The 18162-nt window shown below is 38.7% G+C and overlaps 1 protein-coding gene across 27 annotated transcripts in view; it reads left to right on the forward strand.

Annotated features, from left to right (window-relative positions):
- LOC128017649 (protein NLRC3) overlaps positions 1-18162 on the forward strand; it is a 228406-nt gene that overhangs the window by 85441 nt on the left and 124803 nt on the right. For 6 of the 27 annotated variants that reach the window (XM_052603750.1, XM_052604041.1, XM_052604759.1 and 3 more), the window contains one exon: positions 2400-2573. The exons of 7 other annotated variants lie outside the window; for them this stretch is intronic. In XM_052603750.1, coding sequence (XP_052459710.1) covers positions 2400-2573 — 174 coding nt within the window. Of the gene's footprint in view, positions 1-2399; positions 2574-3625; positions 3800-4965; positions 5013-8065; positions 8144-8227; positions 8965-18162 lie in introns of those variants that run through there. 14 more of the 27 variants (XM_052603487.1, XM_052603675.1, XM_052603884.1 and 11 more) reach the window with 6 other exon arrangements.

Raw genomic sequence — 18162 nt, forward strand, 5'->3', positions numbered from 1 at the left:
TGCGAGCCCACATCAGAAACCTCAGAAAAAGTATCATCATCTTTCATTTCTGTCTCACAGTTTTCTTGACTCTTTGGTAGATCAACACTTTCCATTTCAGTATCTCCATGTTCACTCACATCGTTTTTCGTTACACTGTTTTCACCTGCTTCTGGTTCAGCACCAGCTTCCTCAGTATGACTGTCATTAATTACGCTTTCTGTCTGTTTTCCACTGTGATCCCCCCGCTCCTCCACAGCTGAAGGCAGTGCGCTCTCTGACGCGTTCTCCCCGCTAACACCAACCTTATGTGGGCACATTAATCGCTTATGGCTAACATCCCCACAATTAAAACACTTCATACTCCCAGTATTGGCATAAATCATGTAAGCCTTCCCCTCATGCATCACCCTAAACGACACGTCAATACTCAGCTCGTTCAGGAACATGAACACTTGTCTTCTGAAAGACATTACATGTTTTAACGACTCATTCTTACAGCCGAGTGGAAGCGCTTTCATTGCACTAGCGAATTTCCCGTAGCCCGAAAGTCCACGCTCAATCTCCTCGTTGGGAATGAATGGAGGCACGTTTGACACGGTTACTTTTGTGGTTGGAGCAACAAGCGGTGAAACAATAATAAATTCTCCACTTACCACAATCCCGTTTGTAATCAAACGGCCTACGTGCACCTCCTCCTTCACAAACACCACCACCGCTTTATTCATACGAGACGCAGATGTAATATTCTCGTATCCGATCTCCTCTCCTACCGCCACCAACACATCCTCCACCGCCACACCTGACGCAGGAACACACCTGACGCAGGAACACACCTGACGCAGGAACACACCTGACGCAGGAACACACCAGACGCAGGGACACACCTGACGCAGGGACACACCTGACGCAGGAACACACCTGACGCAGGAACACACCAGACGCAGGAACACACCTGACGCAGGAACACACCTGACGCAGGAACACACCTGACGCAGGGACACACCTGACGCAGGAACACACCAGACGCAGGAACACACCAGACGCAGGAACACACCAGACGCAGGAACACACCAGACGCAGGAACACACCTGACGCAGGAACACACCAGACGCAGGAACACACCTGACGCAGGAACACACCTGACGCAGGAACACACCAGACGCAGGAACACACCTGACGCAGGAACACACCTGACGCACGAACACACCTGACGCAGGAACACACCAGACGCAGGAACACACCTGACGCAGGAACACACCTGACGCAGGAACACACCTGACGCAGGAACACACCTGACGCAGGAACACACCTGACGCAGGGACACACCTGACGCAGGAACACACCTGACGCAGGAACACACCTGACGCAGGAACACACCAGACGCAGGAACACACCAGACGCAGGAACACACCTGAAGCAGGAACACACCTGAAGCAGGAACACACCTGACGCAGGAACACACCAGACGCAGGAACACACCTGACGCCATGAAGGAGGGAAACAGGTGGCGTCACCCTCATGGAGAGGGATGCCATCCCGATCCCAAACAAAACACAACTACACTCAAAAACAAAATCAAAAATAAACTATAATCTCCTTTACAAAATAATATTTTAGTTTTAGTAGAAAAACGAAAGATTAGTAATAGAAAAAACCAAAAAGTCGCCCTCTCCACGTGGGAACCCTCGGACACCCAACCCTCTCAGACTCAGAGAGAGAGAGAGACAGAGAGAGAGAGACAGAGAGAGAGAGGTAGAGAGAGAGAGTGAGAGAGAGAGAGGGGGGATAGAGAGAGAGAGAGTAGGAGAGGTAGAAAGAGAGAGAGAGAGGTAGAGAGAGAGAGAGATGTTGCACAGTGTGTAATCAGATGTGTCTAATTCCTGATGTTCAGCTCTTCATGTTTAATAAATCAAGTGTTATGATCTGCTGATCTCCCTGTCGGTGTCCTCCTTCCAACAAAGACAACAAGTAAGAACTGTAAAGCCTGCATATAGAAACGACCCGCGTTACATTATTATTAGGCAAATTATAGACACATAATATTGTTTTTAAAATAACGTTATTAACCGGTATTTTTTCCACCCGAACCGGTTTCAGAACGTAATAATTCAGAGGAACGGAGGAACACAAACGTTAAAATATTGATTCTGCTCAGAGTGAACCGATTGAATTTTCTTTTCATTTTCAAGCCCTGATTTACAGTCAACTGATCACAATGTGTGTGTGTGTAGATGATCTGTGTGTGTGTGTGTGTGTGTGTGTCTGTAGATGATCTGTGTGTGTGTGTGTGTGTGTGTGTGTCTGTAGATGATCTGTGTGTGTGTGTGTGTGTGTGTGTCTGTAGATGATCTGACTGTTGGTGTGTGTGTGTGTCTGTAGATGATCTGACTGTTGGTGTGTGTTCTTGTCTCTTTCAGTCTTGCTGGCTGTAATCTCACTGCTCAGTGTTGTGAGAGATTGTCTTCAGCTCTACAATCCTCAAACTGTGTCCTGAGAGAGCTGGATCTGAGGAACAATGACCTGCAGGACTCTGGTGTAAAGTTTATTTCTGATGGACTGAAGAGTCCAAACTGTCAGCTGCAGATACTGAGGTATTAAGAACATAGAAGTGTGTGTGTGTGTGTGTGTGTGTGTGTGTGTGCAGATACTGAGGTATTAAGAACATAGAAGTGTGTGTGTGTGTGTGTGTGTGCAGATACTGAGGTATTAAGAACATAGAAGTGTGTGTGTGTGTGTGTGTGCAGATACTGAGGTATTAAGAACATAGAAGTGTGTGTGTGTGTGTGTGTGTGCAGATACTGAGGTATTAAGAACATAGAAGTGTGTGTGTGTGTGTGTGTGCAGATACTGAGGTATTAAGAACATAGAAGTGTGTGTGTGTGTGTGTGTGTGTGTGTGCAGATACTGAGGTATTAAGAACATAGAAGAGATCATTAAAGCCCCTTTCACACTGCACGTCGGACCCGGTATATTTCCGGGACATTGCCGGGTCGCCTTCTGTGTGAAAGCAACTACGTCCCAGGATTGATTACCGCATTGATCCCGGGTCGGGGACCTAGTAACATTGCGGGGTTCGACCCAGGACGAGTGCTGTGTGAACAAAGCCAGATCTAATGCCGTGTCGAAGTGCCTCTTTTACCGGCTGTTTTGAAGGAAGATCAACATTCGCGACGAAAACATATGTGCAAACTGTAATGAAGCAGAGATCAGTTAGTTCCTCACTTTCCGCGCTGATGCAGAGATCGTTCGCTTGCTTCAGTGAAAGTATAACGTGCCTAGCGTTTTCGACTCGTACATTACACGTCACGCGCTGATGTTACGTGTCGTTACGGGATCTTCACGGGTTGTGTGTGAAAGCACGCACATATCCCGGGTCATCACTGGTAGTGTGAAAGTGGCAAATCTAACAACCCGGGAACAATTGCAGGAACACTTTACCTGTGTATTTGCCGGAATGGCAGTGTGAAAGGGGCTTTAGTCAACTGATCACAATCTGTGTGTGTGTGTGTGTGTGTCTGTAGATGATCTGTCTCTGTCTCTGTGTGTGTGTCTGTAGATGATGTCTCTGTGTTTGTGTGTTTGTAGTTGATCTGTCTCTGTGTGTGTGTCTGTAGTTGATCTGTCTCTGTGTGTGTGTCTGTAGGTTGTCTGGCTGTATGGTGACAGAGGAAGGCTGTGGTTATTTGTCTTCAGCTCTGAGTTCAAACCCCTCACACCTGAGAGAGCTGGATCTGAGCTACAATCACCCAGGAGAATCAGGAGTCAAGCTGCTCAAACACAAACTGCAGGATCCAAACTATAAACTGCAGATACTCAAGTATGTCAAACACTACCCAGACAGCAAGCAATTTTGGCCCAGGTCTGGCCCACATCTGGCCCACATGGATTTCATGCGGGCCAGATGTGGGCCGGATCTGGGCCAACACTATGTTGCTGTCTGGGTAATACTGACGTACTGAACGTGTGTGAATGATGCAGATCTATATTAAATTATGTTTTATTAACAACATTTGGGAGGAGCTTTGTACGTGTCTTTGTCCGTCTCTTTGTCCGTCTCTTTGCAGTCAGCTAACTCTCCAAAACAGTCATTAGAGTCATCAGCGAGTCTGAGCCGTGCTCCAGATTCCACCGCTGCAAAACCTCTTTCTCCTTCTCCTCTGTTCAGTCTTTTCCTCGATCTTTCTCTACATCTTTCTGTGTCCTGCAGCTCCTGTAACAGATGCTGGCGTGAGGCTGCCTCCACCAGCGGCTCAAGCCTGTGCTCCTCCTCCATCCCTTCTTCACCTCTCTCTGTGTTCCTCCCATAGACTGTAGAAACACGCCATTAATTATGCAGAACTTTGAGTCTTATATAATTTAAATGGATGAGTTATAAAACAATTCACCCCCTCACAGTTGTCATGAATAGCAAAATTATCTATATAGACCAAACTCATTTTTTGCACCGGGCTGTAAACATGTTTTTTTCTTCTGTAAAGTTGGTGATTGTAACATGAGGAGTCTATGGGACTGACTCTCTTCTGCAGTCAGCCTCAAGCGGCCGGTCGATGAATTACAGTTTTAATACATTTGATAAATGCAATGAATGTTGTTCATTATATTTTGTGTGGAAATAATGATGCACTTTTAAAGCAGTAAAATAGTTTTCAACATTGATAATAATCAGAAATGTTTCTTGAGAGTCAAATAAATTGTAATGATTTCTTAAAGATCATGTGACTCTGAAAACTGGAGTAATGATGAAGAAAATTATGCTTTGCATCACAGGAATAACATTACATTTTATAATTTATTAAAATGTAGAACTTTTTTGTATTTGTAATAATATATATATATATATATATATATATATATATATATATATATATATATATATTTTAATAATGAGTGCTGGGGGCGTGGCTTGTGGGCGTGGTCAACAACTATTGACTCAGTCTGATTATATGAGTGTCAACTTCTGAACCTGTGTTTGTGTGTTTATAGTGTGGATCATGGAGGAGAGAAGAGGATGAGAGCAGGACCACGAAAGTGTAGGTCTACACACACACACACACACACACACACACACACACACACACACACACACACACACACACACACACACATAGACACTGACACACAGACACACACACACACACAGACACACTGAGTTCAGTTCAGACTGAGAGAAAACTCCTGTTACAATCAGAAAATCTGTCTCTTATTCACAGCAGCTCTACACTTCGCTGCTTAGAGAGAAACCACTGCTGAGTGCACTGGGTTTTGTTTCTAAGCCGCTAATAAAAACCTGGGGGACTGAGTCATTTGTGTCTGAACTGGACGGATGATTTGAAGCGATGTCCTCGAGTGTGCATTCAGTTTAATCATGTAAACCTTTAGATTCACCCTCGGCTTGTGACAGCTGAAGAGGATCTTGTGCGATCGCATCTCTGATTACTCTTGAGAAACTGAAAGATGAAGTATAGGCTACAGAAGGACAAATATCCAAACTTGAAAAAGAAAGCCAGTGTTGATCTGTGTCTCCTGCAGGTGTACAGCTGTACTGTGTGTATCATGAGCGCTCAGACTGACCTGAGACCTGAGACACACAGACATTTCAGCAGTTATTATAGACCTGTGTGTGTCCCGTGTTTCTGTCACTGAACCAGTCATCACATTAATTATCACTTTATCACTCTTTTACATGACCAAGTCAATCTCTGAATCAAGGGCGTAACTTTGGGTCTACCTTTGGGGGGGTTAAACTTGCGGCATATTTATTAATTAATTAATTTATTGAATAATTTTCTTGTGTAAAAGGTAACATGCTAATTTGCATAATTTAATTATGCACCCACCCCCCCAAAAAACAAAAAAAATAAACGGGTGACTGTATTGGAGCAAACATCAACTTAAGTTACAATACAGTGACATTGGTTCTACACAGTCCCTGGCACCCTCTGGCTTTACCTCACAGGACACTGGCAAACCAACATCTAGCCAGCCAACTCCAGTCAACAAAACAGCATAATAACAAAAACAAAAATAACAGCATTAAAAACTTTCAAATAGAGAAAATGAAAGTGCAATTATATTATCACTTTGCATGAAATAAGACTCAAAAGTAGATTAAAAAAATAATAATAATTGTGTTTGCATTTAGCCTCTGATAACATCAAATTCAGAAACTGAGAAAATACAAGTGTGGACTGACGTTAACCTTAGTTGTGCTTTGATTCATTTTGTCACTTTGCAAACTCCATGCAAAAAAAAAAAAAAAAAAAAAAAAAAAAAAAAAAAAATTTTATATATATATATATATATATATATATATATATATATATATATATATATATATATATATATATATATTTATAATATATTATAATCATCTCAAATTGAACCGGAGGTGGTAAATTCCTAATAATAATTTAACGTTACATAATTTTTTAGGTATTTTAATAAGATAGATACCTAAAATACGTTGCGCATACAACTCAATTAACGCGATCATTATAAAGGTGTTTGAACAACAAAACACATCCACTTGCACATATTTGACAATCGGAATATCAGATATATCCTGCTATAGCTAACAAATTTGTGAAATTAGAATAAAAAAGGAAATAAAAGCAGATCATCAGTCATCAGCGCTGACAAGCAATGAATGATTCTTCTCCATGGGAACCATAAAGCGATACTACGATCAATAACGGTCGCCTTGAAAAACTTTTAAACTTACGTGTGAAAAGGTTAAGTAAGGCTTACATTTAAATGTGTCTTTGTTTTGTTTTGAGTGTATGGTCAATAAATAAAGTAATTAAAAAGATGGGCACAAAACATGTTTGTCATGTATCTACTCCCCACACTTTGAGAAACGCTCAGCTAACTTAACAGCCAATTTAGCGGGGTACCTCCGTTTGGTCAGGATTTTCTTTTCTTTTTTTTGGCTGGTGTCGACAAACAATGAAAAATTGTTGTCTGGCTGCCTTTCAGTGTCCTTTTCATCTTTCCGTCAGCTTTTTCCACCCATTCATCCCAGGGACTGACCAAAATAGTGAAAAAACTTGGTAGAGAAAGCCAGTTGGGTAATACCAAGTAGTCGGTGCGGGGGGCGGGGGGTACATTACAGATTATTTAAAATATGATACTATCTTTCTTGCTGGCAAATGAAATTAATAAAGAAAACGAACAAAAGTGTTTATTCTGAATATTTCATATTATTTTAATCTGAATGGTTTGATGATATTGAGGGGGTTATATTAGTTGGATCTGATTTTTGGGGGGGTCATGACCCCCCTAACCCCCCTGCAAATTACGCGCATGCTCTGAATAGAAATATCTAATCGTCTACAACAATTAATGTGTTGGGTATTTAACAAATGTGAATACAACAAATTCATGACAATGTTTTACATTCAAACTTTATAGTGAAAAGTCCTTTAAAAGCATCTGGAATGCAATCAAGTAATTTTAAAGCAGTTTTTAAAGCATTTGCTGCATGGATTAAAAAAAGAGACAATTCTCCGTCTGTCGCTAACAGCTTTGATACGATCACGACGTGAAGAGGAGTCATTTATTCCACTTATACTACAGTTACCACACCTCAAGACATCGATCAGATGATTTATTTAAAGAGATTCGTCCGGTTTTTGTTCCTAAATCACTATTGTGAGTGTGATGATTTACTGCTCAAGAAACATTTATTATTATCAATATAGAAAACAGTTGTGCTGCTTCAAAGCCATGAAATATTACCATTCAAAATACAATTATAAAAATAAAATAAAAAATTTTATTCCAAAAATAAAAAAAATATATAATAATAATAACAATAATACTTTTATTCACCAAGAACAAATGAAATAGCTCAAAGGTGACAGTAAAGACATCTTGATCCTCTCGTGAGCAGCGTTTTGAGCTCAGATAAGATAACGGTCGTTCACTCAGAATTCAGACATCACTACAGAATGTGTGACAGCTGATCTAGTGCACTATATAGTGTATAGGGAGCGCTTTCAGACACAGCTCTAGTCAAAGCTGTAAACACACAGACATCTTCAGTGTTGTGTTGTTCTTGATGTTTCTCTCTTCTTGTGTTCAGGGGCCTGTGATCTCACACTGGATCCAAACACAGCAAACACTCGACTCGTTCTGTCTGATGAGAACAAGAAGATCACAGGTGTGAGAGATCGTCAGCCGTATCCTTATCATCATCATCATCTACAGGAACTCATTCTGTCTAATGTGAACAAGAAGATCACAGGTGTGAAAGATCATCAGCCGTATCCTCATAATCCAAAGAGATTTGATGATGTTCATCAGGTTCTGAGTGTTGAGAGTCTGACTGGACGCTGTTACTGGGAGACTGAATGGAGCGGAGATGATGCTGAAATATCAGTGACATATAAAGGAATCAACAGGAAAGGAGGATGGAGAGACTGTGTGTTTGGATACAATGACAAATCCTGGAGTCTGATCTGCTCTAATAACAGTTTCTCTGTCTGTCACAATAATAACAGATATGTCAGTGGTAAATCTTACATGCATTCATCCTCTGAGAGAAAAGGATATTATAATAGAGTAGGAGTGTATAATAGAGTAGGAGTGTATGTGGACGTGTCGGCCGGCTCTCTGTCCTTCTACAGCGTCTCTGACACACACACACTCACACACTTACACACACACAACACCACATTCACTGAACCCCTCTACGCTGGATTTAGGGTTCATCCTGGTTGCTCAGTGTCTCTGTGTGATATTAAATGATAGAGAGACTCTTTCTGATGTTCACATGCACACAAACTCATCTAATCTCACATAATTACATTTCTATTCATTTTTAATTCGTTTTTCATCATCATACAGAAGTTATGAATCTAGATCAGACTCATTCTGTTCTGAATCTTTAATAAACAGAGTAATATGTGTGCTTTAATATTTCTATTGTAAACTGCTCATCAAATGTAATAAAAGTCCATGAGTGACTCATTTGATCCTGAACTGGTTTCTGAATCCTGATGTGAACTGATGACAGTATGAATAATCATGAATGTGATTGAGATCAGAGGCTGAATTGACTCCGAATGAATCCGTCTCCTGATCGTCTGCGCTGATTTAACACTCGATTCACTAAATGAATTGTGTCCAAACACTCACAGTATCGCTGCTGAACACAGTTGATCTGGCTCTAATTCAGTCTTTCAGGAGCTTCAGAGCTTCAATCTGCTGCTTGATCACTAGAACATCTTCATCAGCATCTCTTCTTCTGAAATGATGCTCTTTTCTGCTTTATTATTTCTCCACCAGCACAACAGCTTTATATGACAGGAGCCACACAGCTGTCTCTCAAATATCATTCCCCTCACTGTCTGCTGAGTTTCATTCATATAGTGCTTTATATTCAATCACAAACTAGTCTCTTAACATCTTACTCTGAAAGCTTTGAGTTACAAAGAGAAGCAGTATTTCTGTCACAGAAGTTTTGTGTTCATTTAAATAAGCCCAGACTAAATCAGTCTAGAAGAGGCAATTATTAATATATTGAGCAGCTTCTACAGTTAAAGATACAACTTTATTTAATTGTTATACCATTAATAATGAACTGAATTCATTTGTCCTAAACTAGTTTAGTATTTACATTAATAATCAATCTGGGTTATTGTTGTTTTTAAACAATACAGTCCAATGTTGTTTATGAGCTAGCATCACTAGCTAGCCACCGATCGTTAGCATGATAGTGTGTACTTGTGTTTAAATGTATAATTACATGTCTAGAGACTCTTCTGGGATTACAGGATCAGCATATAAAATGATGTTGTTAAGTGTTATTAAATATAATGAAGCTGTAAGAGAATGCTGCTGTCATTATTTATGGTGATTGCAGTTCTTTTATTTCTCAGTTTCTGATAAGAACGAGGCAGGAGAGGTTTCTGTGAGGGTCTCAAGAGGGTCCACATATATAGCACAAGGTTTCAGCAGAAGTTTTGGAGCTGGCTTCTCTTTATACAGAAGCTCTAAAGAAGTCTGTGTGCATGTAGTCCATGGTCAGGTGTTTGTATATCATCAGATGGACCAACAGAGAGGATGTTTCTCCAGGACACTGCTACTTCATTCAGACGCAGGTAGAGCATCATCTGCTTGTTCAGGTGCGAGCTGGGAGAAGGACTGGGACCCGAATCAAGATCAACTGCTTAGTACTGGGTTTATTTAGTCAACCATTACTTCATCTGTCAAACAATCTTTAGTTTTAGTTAAAGTATGTGTTGGACAAGAGTCGGCCATCAGAAGAACTGATCATAGAAAGATTTGTGTGTTTCTTAGATGCAGACATTTGATAAAGTTTGCTGAAATAAGTCAAACAGATCTTTAGAGAATTAATAATTAAATGTAAAACACACACTTATGTACACATCTGTATTACCCAAATAGAGAATCAAATGTAAATGATTTTCCATTATTGATATTATTTTACTGAATTGATTTAGTATAATCTAATACTCAACTGAATCAATATAATGTAAGTTGCTATATTTGATCAGAAAGTGTATTTCTATCAAGAGAATCTCTAGTAAAGGACTATTTGGTCATTGACTCGCAGTAGTGTTAAAATGAGATGAAATATTTCTGATCTTAGTTCATGTGTCTGGATATAATAAGTGTCTTCTGGAGACGGTAACAGATGTTATAAATGAGCTCAGAGCTAGATATCCTACAGAAGGATTTTAACACCACACCAGACCAATTCATGGATAGACATCCTTCTGAATTGAGTAGTTCTCATATCAACTCTATTATTCATCAAATTCATGGAGAAAATTAAAGCCACTTCCAGACACTTTTCATGGTTCAAAACAAAAGGCACTAAAATCCAGAATTGACTGTTGTCTTGGATCTGAGACTCTTTCAGGTTCTGCAGCTAAATGTAGTATTTCAGGAGCCTCTTAACAGATCCTAGTGTAACCAATTTAATCTGAGAACACAAGAAGACATCTTCTAAAACTAAAGCTTACTGGAAATATAATACAGATTCACTAAATCACAATCACTTTTGTGCTTGTCTAAAATAATAATAATAATAGTTGAATTTAAAGATAATGCCAAGTGATATTAAATGGGAATACATAAAACATAAATCGAGAGAGTATTCAATTACATTTAGCAAAAATCTGATAAAAAGAAAAGAGAAAAAGAATATCAGTTGATTCAAGAGATTAATAAATGTTGTTTTCAACCTAATATGACAGAAGAAGAGAGATAAAACTAGATTTTAGATGAATTATATATTAATAAGACAAAAGGGTTTGTGTGAGATCCAGGGCTGAGTGTTTGGAAGAGAGGAACAAATAGATCATATTTGATTAATTTGGAAAAAAGACATCAAGAAAGAAATGTGATTAATTGTTTAATAGTGAATCAAGTAGAACATTCAGATCATAACACAATAGAAAATGAGGAGTTTTAATTCTACTCCACACTCTATTCATCATCATTTTCCTGGAGTTACTCTAGTTCTTTTCTTCAGATGATAAAAATGATATCCGTCGACTGAGAGTGTATTAAAGAAGTTTGTGAATCAGACATAACCTTGCAAGAACTTGAAGCAGCTGTTAAACAGAGTAAACCTGGTAAATCACCAGGCCCTGACGCTTTCACCACATCTTTACACTTTTATTGGGAGGAACTAACATCTATTTTGTTGGAAGCTTTACAGGAGTGTGTAAAGAATAACCAACTAACACCAACTATGAAACAAGGCCTTATCATTCTGTTACCAAAAAATGATCTTTGGTAGAATCTTATTAACGTCGTTTCTAGATTCATCTATCCATGTTCTTCCCGAGCAGTGTCTATTAAAAAGATAAAGGTGATAAATAAGTTAAATGTTGATTTCATTATATATGGAAGAGTGAAATGATTAAAAATTATGAAGCAGGTGGTGTTAAAACAGTTGATTTTGATATAATGAATGGATCATCAATCTTAAGTGGTTACAGTCTTTCATAAATAATAAATCTTCATTTGGGTTTGAGATTTCTACAGCTATATTCATCAAATGTGCTGCTATTAGTTTTTCATTACAATGTGATTTTGAATTGTCTAAACTTCTAATAAAACTTTCTACTTTTCATCAAGTACCATTATATTGGAAACTGATTTTTAAAGATAATTTTAGCACACATAACATCTATCTGGAATAACAGATGTATTTTGGTGAATAGAAACTCTCTGTTCATCGATGAGTGCTGGAAGACAGACACATGGTCACTCACATGTTATGACCACTCAGGAATATATTGAGTTATGATGAGATTAGTGATAAATATAATGTGAGTAGCTCCTCTAAATGATTAAACTAGTCAAGGAACAAGTCAAATATTCAACCATACTTCCACAAATACCTGATCTGATGATAGAAATGTTATCTTTGCTGATATAAAGTGTTTTAACAGATTTTTGAGGAGTTGTCTATTATAATGTTGTTTTCCAGGAGCAGTAAAGAGATCTTATATAGTTTCTCATTACGATTCAAAAGAGTGTCTGCATACTTAAATATATCTTCTTCATTATTATCATCAATGAAATCAGTTTTTGCTGCTTAAAATATTTGTGGAAACAATGAAACCATTACAACATTTTTGGTAAGATTAAAAGAAAAGGAATTAATACTTTTATTCATCAAATAGATCAAAAGTGACAGTGAAGTTTAAAACGTTACAAAAGACTGCTCTGTAATAAAGAATGATTTCTGAAGATCATGTGACACTGAAGACTGCAGGAAATGATCTGTGATCAATCAGTTATCAGACATATTTTCTAATCAATGTCTGTGAAAATCCTCCATCAGTGGACTTCTGTAAGAAACATTAGCATTCATTGACATCTGAAGTGAAGAGGAACTTCCCTTCGAGCTCCTTTAGACAATCCTGGAAGTGATTCAGGATCTTCAGCTCTTTGGCATGTTTTAGAGAGCCACTCGACTCATTTGTGTGAGCAGATGTGACACGATGTGATGGAGTCCACCTGAAGAACATGCCAGCTGACAGAAAATGGCAAACATGATCTAAACAGCACGCAGTACAGAAAGAAAAGATGGCACACTTTACAACAGCAATGCAAACAGATCTAGTAGGTGTTTGAGATCATCATCAACAGCTTGCACAACAAAGAGACTTCAGCACACTTCTCTGTTCTTCTCCATGATGTCGATCAGATTGAAGGGACACTGGACGACGAAGATCCAATGTTCAGACTCATGATGGAACTAGAAATGTCCAAATCTTCTCCATGATGTCGATCAGATTGTAAAGTTGTAAACCTTCACTGAGCTGCTGAAGCATTAGGCTTCGACGTGCAGCTGCATGTATCACAATTGCTCTTAAACGAAACAGAACGAACTCATTTCAGTCAATGTTAATTTCTAATCGATTATATTCTCTATGTATTTAACACTAACACATAGAGTAATGCCTTGTTATTTCTCCTTGTTGTCCTCGTGTATAGACCCTGTGTAGCACAGACGACAATCTGTTCACTGTAAGATGACATCTCTGAAGTCTCCTCAATATTTGTAGAAGAACTGAATGCTGTCCTGTCAGGAAATCTTCTCTTAAAGCGTCAGTGTCTACTTCAGCGTCTCCTGAGAAAGAAATCTTTAAAGTGTTGACTGGGAGCCTCCAAAGAAACAGACTTCGTTCACAAAATTAATTCTGGACACACAAATGCAGAAGTGTTCGGAGTCGACTTGTGTCTCGAGCCAGAGCAGGACGTCCTCCTCACTGTAAACTGTTTTTATATTCAGACAGCATTATAATAAAACAAGTTATATTATACAAGTACATTATTAGGTATCAATGTTCATGTTACTGTTTTATGACCGTGACATCTCCTTATTTTGTGGATCATTGTATCAGGGCTCCTTGATTGAAGGGACACTGGACGAGGAAGAAAATGTGTTTGTGAGAATATAACACTGTTTATGAGAAGTAAACACATTTCATTCAATGCTTTAATGTATAGCTAAAGTCTCATTTGTCATATAAACCTAGTATTGAGATCTGATGTTGTGACTCATGATGGAATTAGAAATGTCCAAATCTCCATCCCATCATGCAGCCAACCTGGTCTCACAGAATTCCGTGAAATGTCCACGGGCCCTTAACTCAAAATCCGTGAAACCATCACGGAATTTGGGGCAATTCCGTGATGGTTTCATGGATTTTGAGTTATTCTTCCTCGCGGCCACGGATATATCTCCAACGCAAGTCAGTGACACTGACCTCCCGTGGTCCACACACGGATACCCGTTTCAATGACGGAGGACAGAACTCGCTCAACGGACGTGCTTTCTCATTTGGAAACGCAACATTTGAAGTATTTGTTTCTTTCCCAACATCAAATGCCATAATGACGTTAACCAGACAGTTATTGTAGTTATGGCATTGTCCTGTCATCATAAAAATTCAGTTTGTTTCAGTTAGATAACCAAAGTCCCGTGATGGCACCATGGACCTCAACAACCTGACCTCACTCACTGGATGTTGTAATGTTGCTGGCTTGTTTAGGAACTTAAGCTTTTCGTCGACTCTGTTGCAATGGCATGTAATTAACTTGACATTCTTTCTCGTCCTGTCATCATAAAATCCAGTTTGATGGCGTTTTACACACATTTTGGCTATAGTCAGAACTAAAATCTGTTATAGGAGCACGGAGTGAGTCTGTGCTGAGATCACGGATAACTCTAACGCAAGTCAATGACAATCATCTTCCGTGGTCCACATACTGAAACCCAGTCTCACGGCAGTTCGTGATTTGGTCACGTAATTTAATCTACACAGCAAAATCCCCAGTGTTAATTTAACACTCTGAGTGTGGACTCATATAAACACTAAAGCAGTGTTAAAAGTAACACTGAAGCGGAGTTGAAGTTAATGAGATAATTAAGAAGTTAATTGAGTTATGATTGACCATTATTGAAGACACCTGATGTTAACAAGCAGAATCACCAAACAAGAAAATCACAATTTGTGTGTCACCATTATAGTGGTCAGTGTTTGCTTTAGCTGGGATCTTGACCCTTCAGTTATTATCTTTAGATTTTATGTGGCTGTGGTGACTGAATTATATCATACAGACAGACCACAGCAAAGGCAATCATGTGTGCCATTGGTTGTGATTTGAGCTATTTGTTATAGAGTGATCTGAGTTTAGGTTTCTTTACTGCATACATAAATTAAGTGAAAAAGAAAAGTAAGCAACTCAGCATTTCTGACATAGTATGACATGTTTTTAATAGTTAGTACTACGTAAAAAAAGAAATCTTTTGTTTAGACACACAGACATCAGGAATCACTGTGAGCATCACAACAACGGTGACCATCAAAAAAGCATGTTGTAGCCAATAAAAACTCATCCATGGCTCCCATCATGCATTGCGGCATGAATAAATTATGAGCTGAACTGTCTTTTTAACTTTTTATTCTAACTATATTTTACTTTTGCTGTTTTTATCAGAATTTTTAGTATCTAGTTTTGTGATGTTCAGAGTTGGTCTGTTTATCTGAATATGTTGTTTGTCACCGTTGTTGAGATTCATACGTTGATTATTGTTATCTGTGTGTGCCTAAAATTAGAATTCTTTAATAAAAAAAAAATCAGAATCACTTGCAAGAGATAACTACAAAATGTATAGAAAATACCGATTTTTTCATTGTGGAATCAAAGCTGTGACGATCAATAATGGAAGTTTTACTTTGAGAAAAGACTGTAAATGAGTTCAGTGATTCATGTCAAACAACGATTACATTAAAACATAATCAACACGCGATGATTTTTGCTCTTGGTTTGACAAACAAACTTTAAAAGTAAAAAGTTACAAGCCAAGATCCCAACTAAAGCAAACACTGACCACTATAATGGTGACACACAAATTGTGATTTTCTCATTTGTGATTCTGCTTGTTAACATCAGGTGTCTTCAATAATGCTTAATCATAACTCAATTAACTTCTTAATTATGTCATTAACTTCAACTCTGCTTCAGTGTTACTTTTAACACTGCTTCAGTGTTTATATGAGTCCACACTCAAGAGTGTTAAATTAACACTGGGGATTTTGCTGTGTATTTATTCGTGGCAGGGACACGTACGTTTATTTCGTTATTTCCGTGATTGCAGCACGTTTTTTTTAACTAATGCATTTCAATTGGAGGCATCTTTCGTGCATCAGCACAACATTTTCTGATTAATTAATTTTTTATTTATTTTTCCACAGGACAACAGAAGAAACTCACTGAAACTTAAAAAAAAAAATCGGAGCTTAACTTACTGTAACAAAACTGAGCAACATACTGTATTGCTGGTGACAAAAACACATATTAAAAGAAAAATTGAAGCCCAATGTTACTCAACAGGAAGTGGTTTGATTGTGTTCAGTTGCAGATCACCAGCAGGAGAAGTCTCTTGATATGTTTGAGTCTCCGGGTCTGTGTATGATGCCAGCTGCTGAAGAACAGCTCTATTTACACTGGAGGCCTGTATCCACCTGCAGGAAAACAGATGCTGGGAGATGGTGTGTGTCCTTGTGTGAGTGTTCATCTGCTCATCACAGCAGACAGAGAGTCTGAACACAATCCTGCACAGCTTTGATTGAACAGCAGTGATGCTCACACACAGAACATTGTTGAGAGAGCCTTCAGATGATGAAGAGCAGCTGTGCTCCATCTTCTTCTTCTTCAAGCTCCTGGAAGTGAGTCCTGTCTTTGTGCAGATGTTGCTCTTCTGAACGAGGACATTGTTGATCCAGAAGTTGTGGAGGATGATGAGGATGATCCACTAGAAACACAGAAGTCAGCACAGGAGAGATGTGTCACAGCAGACAACAGTGTGCAGCTCTTCAAGAGCAGGATTATCTGTAGACAACTGAACCGCTTCAGACTCAGATCACTTCATCTTCTCCTAGTGCTATTGTTTCAGCTTCTGGAAGACTGACACATCAACATACACATATATCAGTGAACAACTGACAGAAGAGCTACTGGAAATACCTGGACATTAATATGAGAAGAAATGAGTGAAGATCCTAACATGAATAGATGTGAAGAGTGTGTGTAGTTCAGATGAATGTTGATTTCTATTCTTCTTTGATTGCAGCATGACGGTTTGAGTGAAGAAGTCTTCATCAGTGGATGAGAACAAGTGTGTGTTCATCAGTCTCTGTGACATCAGAACACCATTCACACATTACTGAGGATTTATGATCAAACTGAGACACTTATTAACAACAGTTTGACAGCAGAGTTATCCAACAAGCTTCCAACAAGAAGATATTGTGTTGTAAAAAGCAGGATCTAATGGTGTAGTTGTCAGGCTTTAAAGCTGACAGAGGTATGTTGAGGTTAGAGACAGACAGAAAGTGTGGATGTAGAAACACTGCTTGTGAACAGCACATGCACACCTGAGGAACGGCCCTATAGTAAGAGCCTTCAACTCTTTTAATGGAAGAGCAATTCTGGATCTTCAGAGAAAGTCTGGAAACCCTAATAAAGTCCCATCATTATTCAATCACTGACTCACTGAGAACAACCCATTACTAAACCAACGCTGACTAAATAAAGACTTATTTCTACACTAATATTGGCTTTATTCCAGATCAGAAAACTGTGTTTCTGTGTAAGACTCCAGGAGCAAGAACTTGTTGGTCAAATTTAGAAAGTTTGATTGGAAGTTTTTCAGTTTTATAATTACACATCAAGAGAAATTATAAGACGCCCAATTTAGAGAAAATAAACCCAGGAATTATATTCAGACAGATGAAGAATTGTGAAGATATTGTCTTAACCAATTTATTTTAAAGTTACTGTTTAGAGCTAAACTCAACTCAGTTTAGAGCGTCTTGGTGGTATGAGTTTAGAAAGACTGATGTTTTAATAAAATGAATGTTATTTCTCCACAGAATGTAGTTTCCAGGTGTGTTTGTGAACAGAGATGGACTGAGCAGACGATAATCGAGAGATGTCTTCAGCTTTAGTGAACACAACTCTGTCTTTGAGTCAGAAATCTCTCTGAAACCAATGATTCAACACCTCGAGTGTCTTTTAATAATCTGAAGAAACATATATGAGAGACAGCATGAATCCTATTGTTAACTATACTTACATCTGTAATTTAAAGCAGTATTAAACAGCATTGCACATGTTCATATT

The sequence above is a fragment of the Carassius gibelio genome, chromosome A1 (assembly GCF_023724105.1).
Source record: "Carassius gibelio isolate Cgi1373 ecotype wild population from Czech Republic chromosome A1, carGib1.2-hapl.c, whole genome shotgun sequence".
NCBI classification, from domain to species: Eukaryota; Metazoa; Chordata; class Actinopteri; order Cypriniformes; family Cyprinidae; genus Carassius; species Carassius gibelio.